The 21820-nt window shown below is 31.1% G+C and overlaps 3 protein-coding genes across 8 annotated transcripts; 2 read left to right on the plus strand and 1 right to left on the minus strand.

Annotated features, from left to right (window-relative positions):
• Positions 1–169: 169 nt before the first annotated feature.
• Positions 170–5052, minus strand: LOC132049403 (uncharacterized). Of its 6 annotated transcripts, none has more exons than XM_059440177.1 (11): positions 4919–5052; positions 3723–3891; positions 3524–3633; positions 3046–3154; positions 2902–2941; positions 2520–2609; positions 2337–2436; positions 2081–2220; positions 1753–1855; positions 1056–1654; positions 170–677 (listed from the first exon to the last, which is right to left on the minus strand). In XM_059440177.1, the coding sequence occupies exons 1-11, from the start codon at positions 4937–4939 to the stop codon at positions 395–397; spliced, it is 1764 nt and encodes a 587-aa protein (XP_059296160.1). In that variant the 5' UTR covers positions 4940–5052; the 3' UTR covers positions 170–394. The 6 variants fall into 6 exon arrangements, with proteins under 6 accessions (XP_059296160.1, XP_059296162.1, XP_059296161.1 ...); XM_059440179.1 differs by having other exon boundaries at positions 4865–4984; XM_059440178.1 differs by lacking the exon at positions 4919–5052 and adding an exon at positions 4489–4912.
• Positions 5053–13079: 8027 nt separating this feature from the next.
• On the plus strand, positions 13080–13696 carry LOC132050851 (RING-H2 finger protein ATL70-like). Its single transcript, XM_059442197.1, has one exon. The coding sequence runs from the start codon at positions 13080–13082 to the stop codon at positions 13599–13601; it is 522 nt and encodes a 173-aa protein (XP_059298180.1). The 3' UTR covers positions 13602–13696.
• Positions 13697–14795: 1099 nt separating this feature from the next.
• On the plus strand, positions 14796–15885 carry LOC132050852 (RING-H2 finger protein ATL70-like). Its single transcript, XM_059442198.1, has one exon. It carries the CDS (start codon positions 14982–14984, stop codon positions 15519–15521), a length of 540 nt encoding a protein of 179 aa, XP_059298181.1. The 5' UTR covers positions 14796–14981; the 3' UTR covers positions 15522–15885.
• Positions 15886–21820: the final 5935 nt, after the last annotated feature.

The raw sequence follows: 21820 nt of genomic DNA on the forward strand, positions 1-21820 counted from the left end.
TTATCTATGTTTCGCGTATCGTTTAGTATTGGCACACAGAATGTTTTGTTCTTTTAGATGGTTAGGATCTGATTTGGTTTGCGCATAATGCAGTCAGATATTTGTAAATTGGATGCTGGAAATTGAAATAGACATTAAAGTTCCAGTTTTTCAATGTTAACTCCTCAAATCCTGCACAATCTGCTCCTGCTTGAATAACAAGGAATTATGTTTTACATTTTTTCACAATACACTGATACATGAAATTTCAGATTAATCCAATTTTATCGGATGTTCTCGAAGGTACAGAAAAAAAAAAAAAGATTTATACTTCTCGTGAGCTCGGATAAACTTTCATATCTGACTATGTTACCCAGAAATATTGATTGCACAGAACACTGGTTGTTGATCACTCTTAAGCCACCCGCCCAGAGAGAAAATACAAGCAGCAATATCTTGGTAGTTTTCTAGTTTTAGTTTCACCGAGCTCCTTCTCATGGATTCCATTTGCATGAGCAGCCGTCATGTTATCATCCTTTGATATATTCTCCATTATTTTCCCTGTCATTGCTTGATCTGTCGAAGAGCATAGAGCAATGTGATGTGCCTGACCAGGAATTGTTGCATAAACATCAGGTGATGCTGGAGCAATCTTGTTATTGTGTGCTTCCCTTATGCACACACCAGAACTTGTGCGCCTGAAAAAATGTGTTACTAATTGAGTAGGGAATTGTTAGAAAAGAAATTGCTTAGCATATAATTGAAGGCAATATGCGTGAGAAAGGAATGCCGAGTACTTAAAGGGGTAACACTTCAAGTCTTCAACTAAATTTGGTCTTCAGCAACCTTTTCTGTACTAGTAGTTTGGAACTTCAAGATTTCCCTTTGGGATAAGTGACTAATATCTAATGACTACAATGGTTTTTTCCATTTCTATGTGCTCATTTGGCGAAACTTTAGTCAGTAATTGAAATTTATAAGGTGCAGATTTAACCATTTCATGCAGAATAATCTAGCTTCAAGTAAAACATGTATAATCATCAATAGAAGCCAGGTATTAATCAAACAAAATTTACCTGGAACAAGAGCTATTTCTCCGATCCTTATCAGCTTCTGATGATTTTGAATCTTGTAGACTGTCTGTCTCCGCATCTACTAACATTACATTAGTGTTAGGAACTGTCCTAGTTTCCAGCTTACATCTATATTCCCTTATGATAGAAATAGCCTCATCTAAAGTTCCTAAAGCTTGTTTGACCTCCGGGCTAATACCAAAATTCTTGTTCTCAGTGGACTTCTGTACAAGTTGATTGACCGGAGAATCACAAACTTTCCTGTCATCCTCATAAAGATGTTCGACTTTTTCACTGGCTTCGACTTCAATCTCCTCGATTTCACCATGTATATTTTTATCTCTGACCTCAAAGTTTTCCTGTTCTGGTAAATTAGTGATACAGTTGTCCCTATGAACCTTTTGCTCAGGACATTTTTCATCATTGTATGTTCTAGTTTCTTCATCAACAGGAACTACATTTGACTTCAGGTCTTGCAATTCTAAAGCTATATCACCATTAGGTATTTTATCGGAGTAAAGAGCTTCACGTATTCGAGCATACATTGGATCCTTCAGAGCCTTGCTGAAGTCTTCATCACCTTTAGCAACTGAAGCTACTTCCTGCAACAATTGTAAAATTACTTGCAGGTGCATTAAAAAAGTATTTTTTTAATCAAATAATAAATATAAAACAGAATGATCTCTGAGTTGGCATTAACCTTTTTATAAAGCTTGAAGCCGCCACCTACGAGCTGCCTTGAGACGAAGTTAATTAATGCTGGAGGAATAAAATCCAGTTTGATATCCAAATTACCTATTGTCCTGCAAATTTTAAAGTAGAAGAAGAAAATCACAATAGATAATAAAAAGTTGCAATCTTTAGTTCAATCATTACTTTATCTAATCTTATTCTAACTACATCCAATATTAAATTTATGTTCCTGGTGTAGTTAATCATCTTTTAGTGCTTCTGTTTTTACTTATATATAGATAGAATAGACCAGGTGAAACCTTGCTGAACCTCCCTAGCATTTGGATATATGTTACCTGAAGTAGCTCCGATTATTTGTTACTTTCTGTAGAGCAAAACCTCCCACAAGATCAACTCGTACTACATCCTGCGCATTGGGTATCCTATCTTTGGAATATCCATGAGTACTTGTATCAATGTTATCTACGTCAGAGATCTGGAAAAAGACACGTGAAAAAGCATAAACTATAGCTTGCTATCGGTTACATTAACTGCCAATGTGAACAACAATTAGATAGTTAAGAAAAATAAAATAAGGACTTTCATGCTTACCGAATTGGCAACCACTACAATAAGACCATCTTGAAAGTATTCAAATGCAAATAAATGTACTACAGCTTCCCTTGCTGACAAAGGCCTTGAAAGTTTCATCCTTTCTTCCAAATTAAGTAATTACATGTTAGCTAATTATGTGGTCGACAAGAATGCAACGAATACTACCATAGGAGGACGAACCTTACTAAACATATTTGTTCACCAGTTCTGATCATTTGCAAGCACGCGGATTCCGCGATCTTAAAAGTTGGAATTGTAGTTTGTGGCCACCTGATCAGAAATTGGCACAGATTAAAACTAATTGTTAGTCGGGAATGCAATTGTTATCATACCAATCGACTTGAAATGAAATCTTCACATAGTTTTCTGCAAGATTAGTTTAATTCACATGTATTGCACAGTAGATTACGAATAAATACACAAAATAGTTGCTTTGTTATTTAAGAGCATTTCAGTTTTTAACTCTCCCTTTTGTTCTCTCACAAGCCACAAATTGAGATACACATTATTTCTCATAATGCAGCAGGAAGACCTAAGAATTTTACAAGTTGCATTTTCTCACCACTTCTTAAAGAGTTCTGCCTCCCATGAGATGCATAAACCTGTGATAGAATTTTTTGCTTACATTAAGCTTCTCCACTACTAAAGCAACAGTCCAACAATGAAGATCAGAGATATATCGTTGACATCTATAAATTTAGCTTACAAACATCTGTTGGACCATCCACATAGCCTTCAGCTAGGAGGGTGTGATAGGGTGTGCCTTCTGGTCCCTCTCGATACATAACACGGATCTCCTCAGTATCCTGTTTTACCTGCCAGTAAAAGAGAACTAGAGAATCACTTATCTCTAGTATCCCAAAATTCGCTGCCAAGAGAGGGTTAAAAAAAAGGACCTCTACATAGTACTTAGTGGTGGAGCCAAAATTTTCACTGAGGAGATTCAAAATATAAAGAAGTTAACATACGAAGAAGCCAAGGTGATTCAACATCTACTATATATACATAAAAAAAGTATTTTTAATCTTATATACATATGGTGTAATTATTTGGCGACGGGGTTCAGATAGTATTAGTCCTAAGACAAGTAACATCCACTGCTTGTAAAACTAGTTTAAGAGAAACATAAACATAGTTGGAGTGTGTTTCAAGCATTAGAAAAAAGTGATCTTAAGATAGCCTACTTTCCAACCACCATTTGATGCCTCGGAATCAGTTACTGATGCACTCCTCAACATGCTCAGGAATTTTGCCACTTCCTTGGTTCTTCTATCTACTAGATTTTCACTACATTCTGCCAGAAAAAAGAAGTATATGTTTGATGTTATAGATATAATACTAATTAGTTTGATGACATATTACTGAAATTGACTTAGGACTGACCGTGAAAATCAGATCCTGATGAACGTAGGATTTGATTCTTGACGAGGGTCTTAAGCATATCATCATCGACAAGATCATGACATGATAGAGTCTGGTCCAGTCTACTTCTGTACTGAGAGATGTTGCCACTGTCCCTCATATTGCATCTCCAAGAAAAAAGGGAATTGTCCTGTAAAATTCTTAAATCTATAGTATGAAATGGTTTTGTAGACATGAACATACCTACAGGCTACAAATGTATGTAAATCATATTTTAACTGATGCTTTTTAAGGATATATGTGTTAACGCGTCTATATAATTTGTTTCTGAAATTATCCTTGTTGGCCTGAGGGTTTGACTTTCGAGTTGACCGAGTGCTGACTTTGACTTCGATGTATCCTAACTAAATTATGGGAATAGTTTTCCTACACTATTTTTGGACCTCTTATTGATGAGTTTGAATAGATTGAAGTTATCAGAGATCGTTTGAACTTTAAACAGCTTTGAACTGTATGCCTTTACTCAATGGCAAAAGGAATCCTAACAATACATCAAAGTTTGCACAAACATATTTAATAATTCATCGAGAGATATATCTATGCAAAGGTTTTGTTACTATTCTACATTATCAAAATTGAATATTACAGAATTGCCTGTATTGAAGATTATCAAAAGGAATTCCATCAAATAAGGAAAAGGTCTCTTAGCTAGAGATATAATTCATAGTCATCATGTAAGTACAACATAAACAAACAAGCATATGAAGGATTAAGAGAGAAAACAAACCTTCAAAAGTTGAATAATTTAGCAAAGAATCTAAAGCTCTTTGAAGGGACTCTAGTTGAAAGTTTGTATTTTTTTTTTTTTTTAAGCATAAGCTAAGAATGAAACAAAGAATTTAAGGCAGCAGAGTTGCAGATCTCAAGAGAAATTAATGATTGTATGGGGCAAGATTCAGCTGATATGAGACCACCAAGGTGGATAGCTAACATGGGTAATATTTCTTGAATATAACGAATTTGCAAATAACAAAGCAGATTTATGGATGAGGATTCATAAGCATAGTTATTCCAAAAGCTTCCAAAGCTAAAAGAACAAACAAAAAGTTGAATATTAAAAAATATATAGGAAAGATAAAGAGTAAATAAAAGGCAAAACTCACATATTAAAAATATGCATCTTGTCTTTTCAAAAATAGAGAATTTAAGCACATTACCAGGACATATTTTTGATACATTTTGGCATGTGGTTTACCAGCTAATCTTTTCAAAATGAATATAATGATATCTGATTTAATGGATTAGATTAAAAGAATTATGACACCTTTTTGAAGGTCGGTAAAGTAGGCATAAAGCAAGATAGTGTGCTTGGAATTGTTGAAAGGTATTTTTAGTTCTTAGTTTTTATTTTATAGTCATCCATATTAGGTCCAATTAATTCATATTCGTATGGCGTGATCCGATTAATTCAGTGTCGTACAGGATCATCAAAGTGAAAAATATTTCCTACCGAGAATTTTTATTTTTAAGACTTGAAACCGAAATTTTAATTAAGGATGGAGAAATTTCATGTATCCAGCGATTAGCGATTGCCGACTGGTGAAAAGTGTTGATAACTTCAACAAAGTTGGAATTTACGTGCGATGTACCTATGATACAAACAATGCATAAATTACGAGATAAAAGGGTTTGGTTAAGATGGTGGCACATCAAGATAATCGATACATTCATTAAAATCTAATCTTAGTTCATACTGTATTAGACGAGTAAATACTTATAAATAACATTTTGTTATTTCATATCAAACTATAGGTTAATATAGTTTGAAACGAAGATTGCTATGTGATCACATACAAGGACGTGATCTGGTGGTCAATTAAATGAAAGAAAACTTCATAATGTCCAAATTTTACCTAATACATATGCTGGTGAAAAATAATAGATACTCGACTATCGAGGGGTTTACAAAGTAATAAAAGAAAAAGGACCGCATGTAAATATCTTACCCACTTTCAGTTACCTAAAAACATGAAAAAGCAGCAATAGAATAACTTTACTTATCCTTTTAGGATATAAGTCATTAGAAATAATTAGGGGCGAAGCTAGTGTGTATGTCACGGGATCGGTCGAACCCAGTATCGTTGATTTAAATTTTATAAGAAATTTATTGGATATGTACAAATTATTATCTTAAAATACAATATAATAAAAAGACTAAATTCGCGAACTCATAAATTTTTAAATTCAAACTCTGATATTGATGAGTGTTGTTTTACTTGTTTGTATGACTGTCATACTGCAATTTTAAGCAGTTGATAGGTGAAATTGAGATTCTCGCCAGATGGCGCTAGCTAGAAAACATCATCTTTGTGATAAATATACTTTGTCACAGAAGAATTTATTCTTGTATACTTAATGAAGAAAAATATTTATGAAAGTAAAAGTGGTACAAAAAAGTGTGCTATGAAAGGAAAAAGTCAAAAGGGAAAAATAAAAGAAAAGATAAAGTAACATACGGGCAACTTAAGGATTCAATTGAATTCATTACTTTTTGCTCTAATTTTATATTCATGTGAAAAAGAAAATGATTTAAACTATATATATATATATATATATGTATATAAAAGATCATATATTTATTCTAGGGAAAACTACGTATATATACATGTTAAGGAGAAATATTTACGAAACGTAATTCATTAGTTTTCCTTATTTACTCATAACGATATATTAATTTTATATTCAGAAAATATATATTTTTATAAAAAAAAAAAAAAAATTTATATATTTTTTTAAAAATTTTTTTTTTTTTTTTTTTGCTCAATGGCTTAAAAAATTACCTCATAAAAAGAAAATATGTGTGAGCAAAATTTTTAATATAATTTTAAACAAAATTTTAAGTCAAAAACTTTAAGCCTTGAATATTGTGTAAAAATTGTTACAATGTTGTTGTATATATATATATATATATATATATATATATATATATATATATATATATATATGATCAAGATTCAATTGAATTCATTTTAACTTTTTGTATCAAAGTTATATAATTTTATATTCATGTGAAAAAGAAAATGATATATGGATTCAATTGAATTCATTACTACATTTTTTGCTAAATTTCTAATTTTATATATACACATTTGTGAAAAAGTTTTTGAGCAAAAAAAAAAAATATTAATTTTAAAAAAAAAAAAAAAAATTAAAAAAAAAATATTCTTTTTAAAAATGATTTTTAAAAAATAAAAAAAATAATTTAAAACTATATATATGTTTTGTATAGGATTTGTGATGTTATGTTTTGTATATAAAAGTAAATATAAGATGTATATATATTATTCTAAGCGAACCTACTAACTCGACATTGCACATTTGATCATCTTTCTGGTAGCTCATGGGTCAGATATCACAATTTACACAACCTTAACATTATTGCTCTTCCACAAAAAACTATTTCGTGAATAGACTGTAGCATTTTTTAAGAATTATATATTCTTTATTACAATTTATGTGATACACTCTCTATTCAGAATATTTCAAAAATGCCTGACACAATTTCATTTGTATAAAATTTCTATAATGTTCAAAAATTAAAGTTCTTAAATCTTTGGGAAAATACATAAAAACCCCCCCAACGTATACTCGGATTAATTATGACGCACCCAACCTTTGCGGGCGACCTATTACCCCCCTGACCTTATTTTTTCTGTATTTTTGTACCTTTTTTGGCTGATGTGGCAAAAAAAAAAAAATTAATAGCGATTGAAAGCAGTAAAAATATTTTTTATATTTTAATAATAATTAATTTTTAAAAATTTATTTATATTTTATCCTCTCACCCACCCCCACCCTCCCTTTCTTCCACATTTCAATTGTTAAAGCTACTAATTGCAATTTATTTTTCTATTTCTTCTTCTTTCTCCTTTTTCTCTTTCTTCTTCTTCTTTCTCCTCAACCACCCCCATTGCCGCTACCGCCACATCGCCGCCGCCACACCGCAGTCACTGACACCGCCATGATTGAACATAGCCCAGAAAGGAAGAAATTGCACAGTTTGTCCTTCAAATGGCAATTTCTTTAAATGAGTGTCAATGGCAATTTCTTCAAATAGGTGGGGCAAGAGGAGCGGTTTTTTTTTTTGGGGGGGGGGGGGGGGGGGGGCGGAACAACAGCAGTAAAACACGGATATGTTAGCCCAAAATAATTGGAGTAATTCGTTATCAATAATTGGATATGTTAGTGAGCCCAAAAATAATTGGAGTAATGTCATTTCTACATCAATAATTTTTGTTTGATCCAAATCTATGTGAGAAAAAAAATTGAATGCGTGTGTGTTAATGGAGGAAAAAAATGAAAATGTGTTGTTAATGGAGGAAAAAAACATAATGTGTGTTTCGATTAAGGATATATTTTGGTGTTTGATTTGCCTTCAAATGAATGTGTGTGTTAATGGAGGAAAAAAATGGGTTGAATGCGTGTGTGTTAATGGAGGAAAAAAATGGGTTGAATGTGTGTTGTTAATGGAGGAAAAAAATGGGTTGAATGTGTGTGTTAATGGAGGAAGAAAATATGTTGAATGTGTGTGTGTGTTAATGGAGGAAGAAAATGGATTGATGGATTTCTTGAAATGAAGAAGAAGAAGAAGGGTTTAGTGATGAAGAAAATATAATTAATGGTTTAATAGTTAATTTGAGGTTAATTAGTGTAAATATAATTAATAAAAGAAAAAATAAAAGAAAAATCAAATGAAAAAAAGAAAGGAAAAGTGGCAGTGACGTGGCACCAATGTGGCGGAGAGTGTGCAACACTCTCCACTGTGCAACTGGGCATCAATTTTTTTTTTGCCACGTCAGTCAAAAAGGGGCACAAAAATACAGAAAAAATAAGTCCAGGGGGGTAATAGGTCGCCCGCAAAGGTTGGGTGCGTCAGAATTAATCCGAGTATACGTTGGGGGGTTTTTATGTATTTTCCCTAAATCTTTTAAACTAATTTTCAAGATATTTTAAAGGGAAAACTACGTATATATATAATGTTCACAGGAGAAATATTTACAAAACGTAACGATAGTTATTTACAAAACATAACGATATATTACAAAACATGACGGATTTTCATATATTTTTCGTTTTTATTTTTTTCTAATAATAACTATATATATAAATATATATATTTTTTATAAAAAATATTTTTAAAAAAATATTTTTATTTTTTAAAAAATAATTTTTATATATATTTTTTTAAATATTAATTTATTTTTTTTTTTTGCTCTCTTGGCTTAAAAAATTACCTCATATTTCTCAATGTATGAAAGTTGTATGAAATGTGTATGTGTGAGCAAAATTTTAATATAATTTTCCTTTATACAAAATTTTGAGTGTTAAAACTTCCACAAAATCAACTTGAATATTGTATGAAAAATTGTTACAACGTTTGTGAGAGAGTTAATTTTAGGATTTTGAAATCTAACATGAACTTTATACATGAAAATGTGAGCGAAATTTTAAGATATGAGCAAGATACAAATTTCATATTGTTTTCATACACACAATTTTGAGCGGATTTTTAAGCCTTGAACGAAATATACACATTTCATACATTTTTCATACACTAAATTTTGAGCAAACTTTTTAAGTTTGACATTAGTTAGATATCAAATACATTTAATACAACTTTCATACATAAGTTTTTGAGCAAAAAAAAAATATTAATTTTTTAAAAAATAAAAATAAATTAAAAAAAATATTTTTTAAAAAAATAAAAAAATATTTTTTTAAAAATGATCGTGTTTTTTAAAAATAAAAAAATAATTTAAAAATAATTTTTTTTTTAAATATAAAGCATGTTTTGTATAGGATTTGTAATGTTATGATTTTTTGTAAATATAAAACTGAATGTGGAAGAATGCAGAATATTTAGAAACTAAGGAAGGGATATATATATACAAAGAATCCTATTTTAAACTCTCATTACCTAATCATACACTCATACTAAGAAAATCTTTCACATTGGCCCATGAGCTCACTAGATTGGGCTTATCAACATTTGACAGGTATATGAGATTGGGCTCTAGGCTTGGTATCTAAGCTCGTGACAGATTATATATTTTTCTTCTTTATATATATTTGAATTCGTGACATTGTGTTTCGAATTATGATCAATTTGAAATTATGACTCCCCCTCCACCCACCCACTCGGGGAAATATGGACAGATTAAAAGCGTGAATACAAGTTACACACTGAAATTTTATGTTTTCTTAGCAGACGACGGAAAGGTGATGATTGGCCGAAATTTTGGGTTGAAAATTGACGATTGAGTAGGCTGCAGGAGTTCATATTCACTTTGTTACTGCCTCCTATTCTTGAGGGTGTGCGCACACTTCCAAACTAAGTTCAAGTTTTGGATAAAATAGTGATTTATTTTACAAAAAACATTTATTAAAATTGTGTAGATCCACATTGAAAATTAGTTATATCTTCCTATTGATAAAGACTTCGTGCTGTAGCAAGATGAGAATATATATAGAATGTATTAATCTTGCAATCAATAGAAAAATAGGTACCTTAATTTATCAGAAATTGAACTTAATTAAACAAGAAACCAGGGTGGGTTTAGAGAGATTTAACTAATCCCTTAAAAAAACAAGTTGCCAAAGTCAATGATGTGTATGTTAAGTTTGTTATTAACGATTTGTATGCTCAATATGTGTTGTCAATGAGCACACATTGTTTAGAATTTACGAAGGGTTTATTTTTAAACAACTTAACTCTTATTTTCATAGTGCAAATTGCACCACATATCATAACAAGTTGCATGCAGTTAATTGATACTTATAATTTTTTATTTGAAATAATGGAACTTATTTAAATCAACAATTGATTGGGGGACTCTCACAGTTGAATTAGTGACTACACTAATAAACTAACAACAAATCATGACTCTTGAATTAATCACGACATTCTATCTATAGTACTCAAGTATGAAAGGGCAAGGAAGATGATATAACGACTAGTGAAGGTCTTTAATAGGCTCTCTTTTTCCTCTAAAAACAATTTCGTTAAAATGTGTAATCATCTCATCTAAAAGGTTAAATTGTTAGAAAAACAAATTGTTAGAAAAAACATACCTTTATATAGTCAATTGCACTCTCAATATGCCTCCTCACGTCCATTTTTAGTTCTTTTTCATGAGCCAAATATGTGCATCATGTGATAATCTCGTCTAAAAAGTAAAACGTCAGTTAATTAAATAGAGCATAATTTTATATGTTTAATTACATTCTCATGAGGTCTTGCATAGTTTACTTGTACTGTAGTTACCCCTACCCTATCCAGGAGAATTAATAATTTTCTCATTTTTTTGATCGTTACTGACCTGTATCCAGTAATAATGCTCCCACGCTAACTTTCCTAGCATGCATTTTTGAGTTTTGTTCTCTTTAAAATGTAATGTGAAACCAAAAATGTACTTATATTAGTAACTCGATAACAGTACACAAGTACTGGAAATTCTGATTAACTTTCGTACATAATTTTTTTTTTTTTTTTTTAATATCTCATATTTCTCTTTTCTTAATTTAGGATTAGGAAAACTCAACCTCTTATCATATTCGATACATTATTATGAAGTGCTGTAATAAATTTTAGTGTTTCCAAATTAAAATATGCGGACACGCGTCTTATAAACCTTTAATATTTATGATTATCATAATTGTGCTATGATAATTTTACAGAAAAAATTGTTACATAGTTATCAATTCCTAGAATATAATGTCCTATTTACTAGCTAGTCTCATATTGCACAAATATAGGATACCTTTTTTTTTTTTTTTTTTTTTTTTTTTTGGTTTTGTTTACGGCATGTATAGAAGTTAAACAAAAGTAATATTTTAATGTCCTCTAAAAGTCAAAACACATAAAATAGCTAGGCATGAGACACAACCATCTAAATCTAGGGTGCATGGAACGTACAATTCATATAACTCACGGAAGGTAGAGAGAAAATCAAATAAATTAAGGTTTAATAGCATTTTTGGTCCCTCGATTATTGATAAATTTTGGTTTAAATTCCTCTGGTATCTGACTAAGCATATTAAACCTCCAATTAATTGAAATGTGCACTTTGATCCCTTTGCTCGTGAACAATATTTACAAATTCATCATATTTGTTAACCGCACAACACTTAATTACTCATTTAATACGTTAAATTTATATTATCACTTTATATTTGAGGGTATATTAATATAGTTCTATAAATAGCCAAATATAATGTATTTTCTAATTAATAAAGAGACTAAAACATGGATTTTTACTTAATTGAAGGTTATATATGTTGAATTCATATATCACAAGTATCAAAATAAATTTATCAATTACTTAGGGATAAAGATTGCTATTATTCCAATAAATTATTAAGTTAGTTTTATGTAATTAATTTAATATTGGACAAAGTTGAAAAAGACGTTGCTCAGATGAAAGAAAACTTATACAGGAAAATGAAATAGGCATGCTATGCAAACACCTAAAATTTTGGTGCATGGAACGTGCAATTCGTAGACTCATTAAGAAGAGAGAGAGAGTGTAAAATAATTTATTAACTGGACTATATAGGAAAACTTATATTTATTAATTTACTATTGGATAAAGTTGAAGAACTTGGTACATACGTAACAGAAAAAGACGTTGCTCGCGTGAAACAAAGCTAACAAGAAAGTGATAGATTAGACTTATAGGAGAACTTGGGACATCTCAAACCCTCCATTCAAGCATGAAACGAAGCAAAAACCGCCAAAATTTAAATGATATATTAAATACTAATAATTTTATACGCCAAGTATAAACTAATTAGTTATAACATGTCACTTAACGTTATTCTAGATTACTAATTAATGTTATCAAATAAAAATATCTATTATTATCTTTTAACTGATTTGATTATTTAAGTATTTTTTTACATTATCCATAAATATTTCATACTTTTTCGACGGACTTTTGCGACAGGATTAATGATCAGAATTTCATTGAAAATTCGTCGAAAACATTACTGACGAGCCAATTCCAAATTTAACTAAACGTATCTTAAAAGAAGATACATATGCATATCTATTCACAAGAAACCACTTCATCCATGCTTTTCTTTTCTCTCTTTAATATTCTTTTTTTTATTTCTCTTGAAGTCCAAATTCATTTCTTTCAACCAAAACGCCACCAATATTCCCTCTTTTTCTTTTTCAAATCTCTCACGTAAACTGTTGACTTCCAAAATCTTTTAATTGGACCATTTCTGTTTTAGTCTAATACCAAATAGCTAACCAAATAAAAAGCACACCCAAAATTCTCATAAAACCAACTCTTTAATTTTCACAAGATCATCATGAATAACCCCACCACCTCGGATCCAAGTTCTGGCACCGACGGGTACCTTGAATCGGAACAAATCGGAGGGTTCGACTATGCTGTTGGTGTTTCAGCTGGCATTGTCGTCTTGTTTGCAACTATCACATTGATTTCATATTTTTGTACTCGAAATCAAACACCACCAAGAGCAATTAATCGAAACGAACATGATTGTATAGTCGATATCGGGCTAGATGAGGCGACACTTTTGAGTTATCCTAAGTTGTTATATTCAGAAGCTAAGGTCAATTATAATGAGGACTCAACGGCTAGTACTTGTTGTTCTATATGTTTAGCAGATTACAAGGACAATGACATGCTTCGTTTGTTGCAAGATTGTGGGCATTTGTTTCACTTGAAATGTGTGGATTCTTGGCTCATGTTGAATCCAAGTTGTCCAATTTGTAGAACTTCTCCATTGCCATCACCATTATCCACTCCTTTGGCTGAGGTTGTTCCTTTGGCTTCTAGACCTTCAGTATTGATGTTGCATGCTTAGATTTTGTTTGGCTTAATAAAACTTTTGGTCTCTCCGTATTCTAGTTTTACTCCTTGTTATATCTAACCTAACACATTTAACCTTTGATTGCTTAGCATGTGACTTTGATTCAATTGCTTATGAATATTCACAAATTTTCAAAATTATTGATTGTTTCACCGTTTAATTACGTACTTAGCTGTTACGTTAAACTTATACTATTACTTGATATTTGAGAGTAATACACATCTAAAATAGTCCAAATATAACATATTTCTTGCATAAAGGAACCAAAATACACATTTTAATTAATTGAAGATTAGATGTATTGAATCATATATCACAAGGACTAAAATTTGAACTTACTAATAATTGAGGGACCGAGAATGTTATTCTCCTCTTTTTTTCTTTACAATGGCATCAAATTCTGTTGATGTTGTTTAATTCCTTATCTCCTTGTCCTCTCTAAAGTGGGTCGATGACAGAGGCTAAGCTTAGATGTGTGTCTATTATTATTAATACTGATCATGGAATACAATAACATGATTTAAAAGGAGAGGGAGAAGCAGGTTAAATGAATTTATTACAGTCGCCCGTTTTAAAGGCTAATTTCACATGAAATTGAAATTAGTATTTTGTGCAGAAAAGTCATCATCAAACTAAGTCTTTTTAATAAAAAAAAAATCACTTAACTTTCACTAATTTCATCATCATAATAGAAAACTTTATCTATTTTTGGCTAAACCTCGTTTAATCTTTATGTATTTTCTTCCTATTTCTTGTGTAATCCCGAATGTTCTGCAATATAAAGAAAAAAGTTATATTGATGTCATGTAAAATAAAATACATAAAAAAGGCATCCTATGACCCCCTAAATCTTTGGTGCATGGAACGTGCAATTAGTAGAGTACTCATTAAGATGAGAGAGAAAGAGAGTCAAACAAATGATTAACTAGCTATATAAGCAAAACTTATACAATTAATTTACTATTGGTTAAAGTTGAAGAAACGTAGCAGAAAAAGACGTTGCTCACATGAAACAAAACTCACAAGAAAATGATAGATTAGAGAGGACGTTGACATCTCAAAACTTTCCATCCAAGCATGAACTTAACGGGAAAAAAACATATATATATATATATATATATATATATATATATATATATATATATATATATATATCCATACATATATTCACAAGAAACCACTTTCTTTTCCACTCTTTTTATTAAATATTAGTACCTATTCTTATTTGTTCGTTTCTATCAAGTCCAAATTCATTTCCTTCAATCAAAAACCGTTGACTTCCAAATAATCTTTAGACCATTCCCTTAATTTTGGTCATATAATACCAATGACCAACCAAACCCAAAACCACTCCCATAATTCTCCTAATATATCATGAATTATAACACCACCATCTCCGATCCAAGTTCCAGCACCGATGGGTTCCTCGGATCGGGTAATATTGGAGGATTCGGTTATGGGATCGGTGTATCGGTAGGTATTCTTCTTTTAATTACAACTATAACTCTCACTTCATATTTTTGTACCAGAAATCAAACAACAGAGTTACCACCACCAAGAAGACATAGAATTAATCGAAACGCGCTACATGATGTCCAAGAAAATAGTTGTATAGTCGATATAGGGCTTGATAAGGCAACCCTTTCGAGTTACCCTAAGTTGTTGTACTCTGAAGCTAAGGTAAATCACAAGGACTCAACAGCTAGTTGTTGTTCTATATGTTTAGCAGATTACAAGAATAAGGACATGTTAAGGTTGTTGCCTGATTGTGAACATTTGTTTCACTTGAAATGTGTGGATCCTTGGCTTATGTTGAATCCAAGTTGTCCAGTTTGTAGAACTTCTCCTTTACCAACACCACAATCTACTCCTTTGGCTGAGGTTGTTCCTTTGGCAACTAGACCTTTGGGATGAATTCATGCCGGCCCAACTAATCCAGATTTGAGCGGCGTAAGGGCTGTTAAAGGGCAAGCGCTTCCTAATAGAAATTTCTTCATTCTCAGCTAGGTTCGAATATTGGACCTCTGGTTAAGGGTGAAAGAATTTTGTATATCCATCGTACCACATTCCTTGGTGGTAATGAAAATAATTTCTTGATCTTGCTTCTCCTTTCTAATTGCCCTCTGTAAACTGTAGATTAATTAGTTCTTCTTTAATTTGCTTCTAAGTTTTTATCTCTTCCATTGACCCCATTTTCTCAAAATTTTCGTACAGTTGTAATATATTAGTCCTTGAAAAGGAAACATTGATCAGTCAATTATCTTGAGTTCTTGTGTCATGCAATTGTTTCTTTTTTATTGTTTTTTCTAGTTCCTAATTTTTCTTCTTTTGTGGATCTTAGGCATAAGGGAAGATAATAGGGGTGTGGATTAATAAATAATTAGGGGCCGTTTGATTAGTGGGGTTAATTAATGAAACTAATCCCCAGTAAAAAATTCCAAGTTTTTAAAGCACAATATTTGGTTGGCCGCACAGAATAAAATACTTATATAACCTATGCTGCTATGCAATGTTGGTTGATGATATTTAAATTCGCGTGGCTATAATCTGCAGTATATATGCAAGTTTCCATGTATTATTATGAAGGATATATAACATATTGCTCATGTTTACTGCTTTCTGCATTTTCTCTTTTGCTATTTCTAGCATAGGAAGACTTTTGTATAAGGATGAACTTTTTATCCTTCTGATATCTCAGGGTGACATTGACAAATGTTTTCACCCCTTTTTGTAACCGGTGTAACCACTTTTGAAAGCAATAAAATGATTAGGTCTGAGGCCTAATCCCACCATTATGGTGGTTGAACCCAAAAAAAAAAAAAAAAAAATTAATGATACATGAATAAGAGTAATTAATAAATGATTGTTGTACTATAATTTTTCATATAACTAATTTTCAGATGATCACCTAGTTTTTTTTGAGTAGTTGTCAATTAACTTGCTTTTGGGTTGTTAAAGGCATGTCCCTCATAATCTTCTCATGATGGTTTAATTTTTTTCCCCTTTGTTTTGCCTTTTAGTCTATGTAAAGAGGCTATAGCTATAACTGAAGCTTACTTTTGTTGTCTACGTGGTTAAAACCAATTACAATATTTCATGAATTACAATAACATGATCGAAAAAGACAGGCAGAAAGGCAGGTGCATATGAATTTATTATGTCTCAATAAATTTAAGTATTACACTTGACAGTTGCACCTAACTACCTAAACATCCTCTCAATGTTTATAGAGGACCTTTCTATATTTCGTTTTGCTTTTTAATTTGAATGTATGAGAAGAAGACCAATTAGTTAGGACCACCAAATGTTGTGATGAGATACATGAACTCTATTTACTTTTAATTAGAGATCTCGAATTTGAATTTTGGATACGGAAAAATTTAGGTAGCGAGTACTTTTCTGGCCTTTTAATTAATCTTACACGAAACGAATCCAAAATAGATGGGCCTAATACGAATGTCAAACACCGAATGCTGACCAGACAACTAAAAAACTAGTTTCTCATCCAATTCCAGATGTTGCTTCTAGGGCTTTTCTTTTCTTTCAACTATATCGTCTAAGTACAAAATCTCGATCGATTAATTAATTGCTTTGGTCGTCATTACGGCTTCTTTCGATGTCTAGGCAATTTTGAAACAGTATTGAAGGTGACCGGTAGAGATTTAGTAGCTCGCTTAGTTGGCTTATCTAAACTCTCACGCTTGGCTGCGAGTGTCGAACCCCACATCAGAATTCCTTTCCCCATTTCCCCTTCCCCCTACCCCCTATGTAATAAAAATAATTTCTTTTTTATTTTTAAAAAGGTCACCACACTTACTAGGAAGTAGGGGTGTTCACGGTTTTGTTAAAAACGATCCAAACCAAAAATTAAAATCAAATCGATTGAATAAATCGATATTTACTTGGGTTAGGTTTGGTTTGATTTTGAATTTTAAAAAACGATAATATTTGGTTTGGTTTTGGTTTTATTAAAAGCAAACTGAAGAATAAACCGAACCGAACCGACAAATTTTGTACATAATTTTATATATATATAAATTTTTATAAATACTCTTAAATAATTTATATAATTTTTAAGCAAAAGTTTATTTTATCTCTAAGAGCTCGTTTGGTAGGAGGTCTTAGCTAAAATAGTATGGTATTAGATGTGGTATTATTTTATACCATTTTTGGTTGACATTTTGGGGCATGTATAACTAATACATGGATTATTTAATACACCAAAGGGTGTATTATCTTATCCCACCACCACCATGGGATAATTTATCCATGGATAGCTTATCCATAGATAAAAAAACTAAAGTGACAAAATTAGCCTTGTTTTGTTCCAAGAAACCTATAATGGCCAAGCATTCAAGAGTATAATTGGAACAAATTATTTCTTAAATTTTGAAAATAAATAAATATTCAAATGGTATCCTTTGTGTCCAATTTTAGTGCAAGGAACCAAACACAAAACAAAAATAATCCTTGTATTACTAATCCCTGCGTTATTAATTCATGTATAATTTGTCTTTGAACCAAATAACCCCTAATAGGCTAATGAACTTTATACCTTAAGCCCATTTTTAAAATGAAATTCATGAATTCAAACTCATTTATTCAAAGAAACAACTATATGAGACCATTTATTTAAAGAAACAACTATATGAGATTTACCTAGATTTATTTTTTGTATTTCTTATAAACTTTATTCACTTAATTTAAATAAAAAATCCTAAGACATTTTCTCCACAAGAAACTATAGCTACCACAATAAAGGTAATAATGAATTATAAGTTGGCAAATGATAGAAAATTCTCTCCTAATTGTAGGAAAAAAACATGAAAGAGAGAAATACCGTTAATTTTCTTAAAAAGCAAGCAAACCGACTACAACCAAACCGATGAATATGTGTTATATTTGATTTGATTTTGATAATTTTAAAACCGACTAGATTGGTTTGTTTTGGTTTTAACCCAAAATCGACTCATAAACACCCCTACTAGGAAGAACGGATACAGTAAATGAATTTTAAGTTATACAACTTAATAGTGTAAGAAATTTTACAACGTCGATCAATTTGTGATAGTATGTTATTTACCTTTACATTAGGTTACGAATAAAATTTTATTAAATAAAATTATTATACCGAAACTCAAACTTTATAAACTTATGCGCATTGATAACTCTATATTCTTCTGAGGTCACCTCCAGTTAGCTTTTTTTTTTTTTTTTTTTTTTTTTTTTGGTAACTATTAAATTATTGACACTAGTCGTTAATTAAAGGAATTTTTACTCATTGTAGCTTCTTTTAAGACCTAATTATTAATATTAACTATCCTTTTATTTAACTATATTTAGTAGCTAATTAACTTTTCTAAATTACAAATGGTAGCTATATCAAAAAATACATATCCAAATACATATATCTTTCTTTTTTCTCAATCACTATCCATTTTAGATTTTTCATTTCTCAAAACCCTAAAAGATCTTTCTCCCCTACTCTCAACCACCACCACCATGGCCGCACCGCCCCCTCTCTCTCTCTCCTCTCCCTCCGTGCTCACCCCTCTCTCTCTCTCTCTCCGCCCTCTCTCTCTCTCTCGTCTCCCCTCTATGCTCACCCCTCTCTCTCTCTTTTCACTCGCGAATCCGGCCGTGTGTGCATTGTTGGTGGCGGTGGTGACGGGTCGATTTTGAGACGGCGGGCGAGAAGATGACGAGAGGTGGAGAGATTAGGTTTTGTTGGTGATGGAAAGATTAGGGTTTTTGGTGGCGGTGGTGTCTCGCATTTGGGTTTTTGTGTGGTGGGGTCTCGATTTGGATTTTGGTGGTGTTGGAGAGATTAGGGTTTTTTGGTGGTAGTAGTGTCTCGTATCCGGCCATGTGTATTTGTTAAAAGCCAAATACAAATACATTCAAAAATCTACATCTCACAAATACACTGTTTTTGAATGTATTTGTCTTTGTATTTTTGAGTGCATTTTTTAGTGTATTTTGTTAATAGTCAAACACCTTATTTTTTTTTACTGTATTTGTCATGTATTTGAATTTTTTGGTCTTGTATCTGAATGTATATGTTGAAATCCATTCAAATACACGAAAATTTGAATATATTTGGCTCCATAGTAGTTAGAATGTACACAATGTATTTGAAATACATCAAAAAACGCCACTAAAATACATCAAAAAAAAATCAAGAAAATACATTAAAAAAAATCACTGAAATACATTTAAAAAAAAAAAAAAGACACGGAAATACAATATGGCAAAAAAAAAAAAAAAAATCACCGAAGTACATCAAAAAAAAAAAAAATCACTAAAATACATCAAAAAATAATATTAATATCTAATTTAATAGCTCCACCATTAAAGGCTAAAATCAAGGATCATGTTTTTTTTTTTTTTTTACCTTGTTCTCATGTATTTGTTGGCAACAAATACACGCGCAAACATACACTATTTTGCTAAAATGTAGCTACAAATGGTAATATTTAAAAGGGTAGCTACAAATGGTAGGAAGCTACAATAAGGTAGTCATTTGAGTAAGTTTGCCTTAATTAAATTTAATAGATATTATTCTCGCTTATCTACGGCATCGGTAGGATTAACAGTTTTCTCTAGTTTCTTCAATGGTAGGAAATACACATCAACTAGTGGGGGTAAATGGGAGGAAACTAGTCTACAGTGATTCAAATTGTTCCATCGAATCACTAAGTAAAATCTTGACTCTCTCTCTCTCTCTCTCTCTCTCTCTCTCACACACACACACACACACATATATATATATATATATATATATATATATATAATGCGGTGTATTGTTATCGATTCACGAAGTTGGATCTATCCGTAACAAGACGACTACTCCCCATATGCCACTAAATGACGCTATTTAACGGTTAAATTCACCTAATACATAAATTATAACCCAACTTTGCTTAAAATATTTTGTTCTTCTTTAGATCGATTCTTGGAAAAGGTTGGTGAAGGAATGACTTTTAATCAGTTCAATCTATATATAATATAAAGTTTCAAAGATGTATAATCCTACGCGACACCTCTCTATGGCCTCTATTGGCATTCATTTTTTTTTTTAGCATTTTCCCTACTATTTCCCATTTATGGATGTGTTAATTCAAAAGATATTTTTTAAATTAATTTACTTAACTTTTCCTCTTCCTCTCTAATTACTTATCTGTTAATGTGAAATAGTGGATAGAAAAAGCTTGAAACGGTAGAACATGATCTTGCACATTTATAATACCTCTTAATTCTCATTAAAAATATTAGTCTACCTTCCCTATAAATTTATGCACACATAGCCAAACATCTTTAAGCTTTGCCTATCCCTTCGTTTTTCTATTTGTTTCGATTTCTTTTGCATATTTTTGTTTATTGCTTTTGCTTCAAACCTGTATATTCCCTTTACATATGTAATTTTGCTTCGGATATTTTGTAAAAAATTCTTACATGTACTCAAATTCTTCCTTCACTTTTCTATATTTTAATATTCAAAATAATTAGACAAAAGCAGAGTGCGCATTAACAGTTTGGTTCGGCTTGATTTGACTATTTGACCACGAAGGAAGTTGATTCCTTAATTTGATGATGATATCCGGATGTTGAGTACAAATTCTGCACTGTTTTTTTCTCATAATTGCGTGTTGAAGTTGAGTATTTTTCGTAGATATTAGATTTATTAGGTAAGGTTTTCTCTTCATATAGTGATTGTTAGTTTTGCTAGTGGTTTCGTGTTAACTAACAAGTGAAAATAAACAACAATATCTTCAAATGTTGAAAGTGTAAATAAAATATTTTTGTACATCGTATTGTGATTTGGGAAAAAGTTTGTACCGTAAGTTTATTGTCTTCTGTTATTGTTTGCCCATCCATGATACCAGATAGTATTTGCTCATTTCATGTGTGCTTGAGGCTTATGTATCATTAATTTAAAGTGAAAGCTTTATTTGGATATCTTTCTCTCCAGATGGCTTCGAGTTACTTGCTTAGACAAAAAAACATTTGTTAATACATCTGTAAGATGTTGGAAATTAGGATGTTCAAGTCAACTTACAAATGGGAATTCAAACCAGTTTCTATACCATTGTTGTTACTTTTAATATTCAGCCTTTTAATTTGCTAAAAACATAATTATGCAAGTGATGTTTTGATTTTTTAAAACTTAAGATTCACAAAATAGATGTGAATAAAATTATAAACTCTATATG

This window comes from Lycium ferocissimum, chromosome 3, assembly GCF_029784015.1.
Source record: "Lycium ferocissimum isolate CSIRO_LF1 chromosome 3, AGI_CSIRO_Lferr_CH_V1, whole genome shotgun sequence".
In the NCBI taxonomy this organism is placed as follows: Eukaryota; Viridiplantae; Streptophyta; class Magnoliopsida; order Solanales; family Solanaceae; genus Lycium; species Lycium ferocissimum.

Excerpts from the sequence above, each read along its gene's own strand:
- LOC132049403 (XM_059440176.1), bottom strand. The coding sequence starts at position 3,942 with ATGTTCATGTCTACAAAACCATTTCATACTATAGATTTAAGAATTTTA. Across the intron at positions 3,155-3,523 it reads CATCAAATGGTGGTTGGAAA|GTAAAACAGGATACTGAGGA; the intron begins GTAGGCTATCTT and ends TTTTACTGGCAG. Across the intron at positions 1,856-2,080 it reads AATAATCGGAGCTACTTCAG|GACAATAGGTAATTTGGATA; the intron begins GTAACATATATC and ends TAAAATTTGCAG.
- LOC132050851 (XM_059442197.1), top strand. The coding sequence starts at position 13,080 with ATGAATAACCCCACCACCTCGGATCCAAGTTCTGGCACCGACGGGTAC.
- LOC132050852 (XM_059442198.1), top strand. The coding sequence starts at position 14,982 with ATGAATTATAACACCACCATCTCCGATCCAAGTTCCAGCACCGATGGG.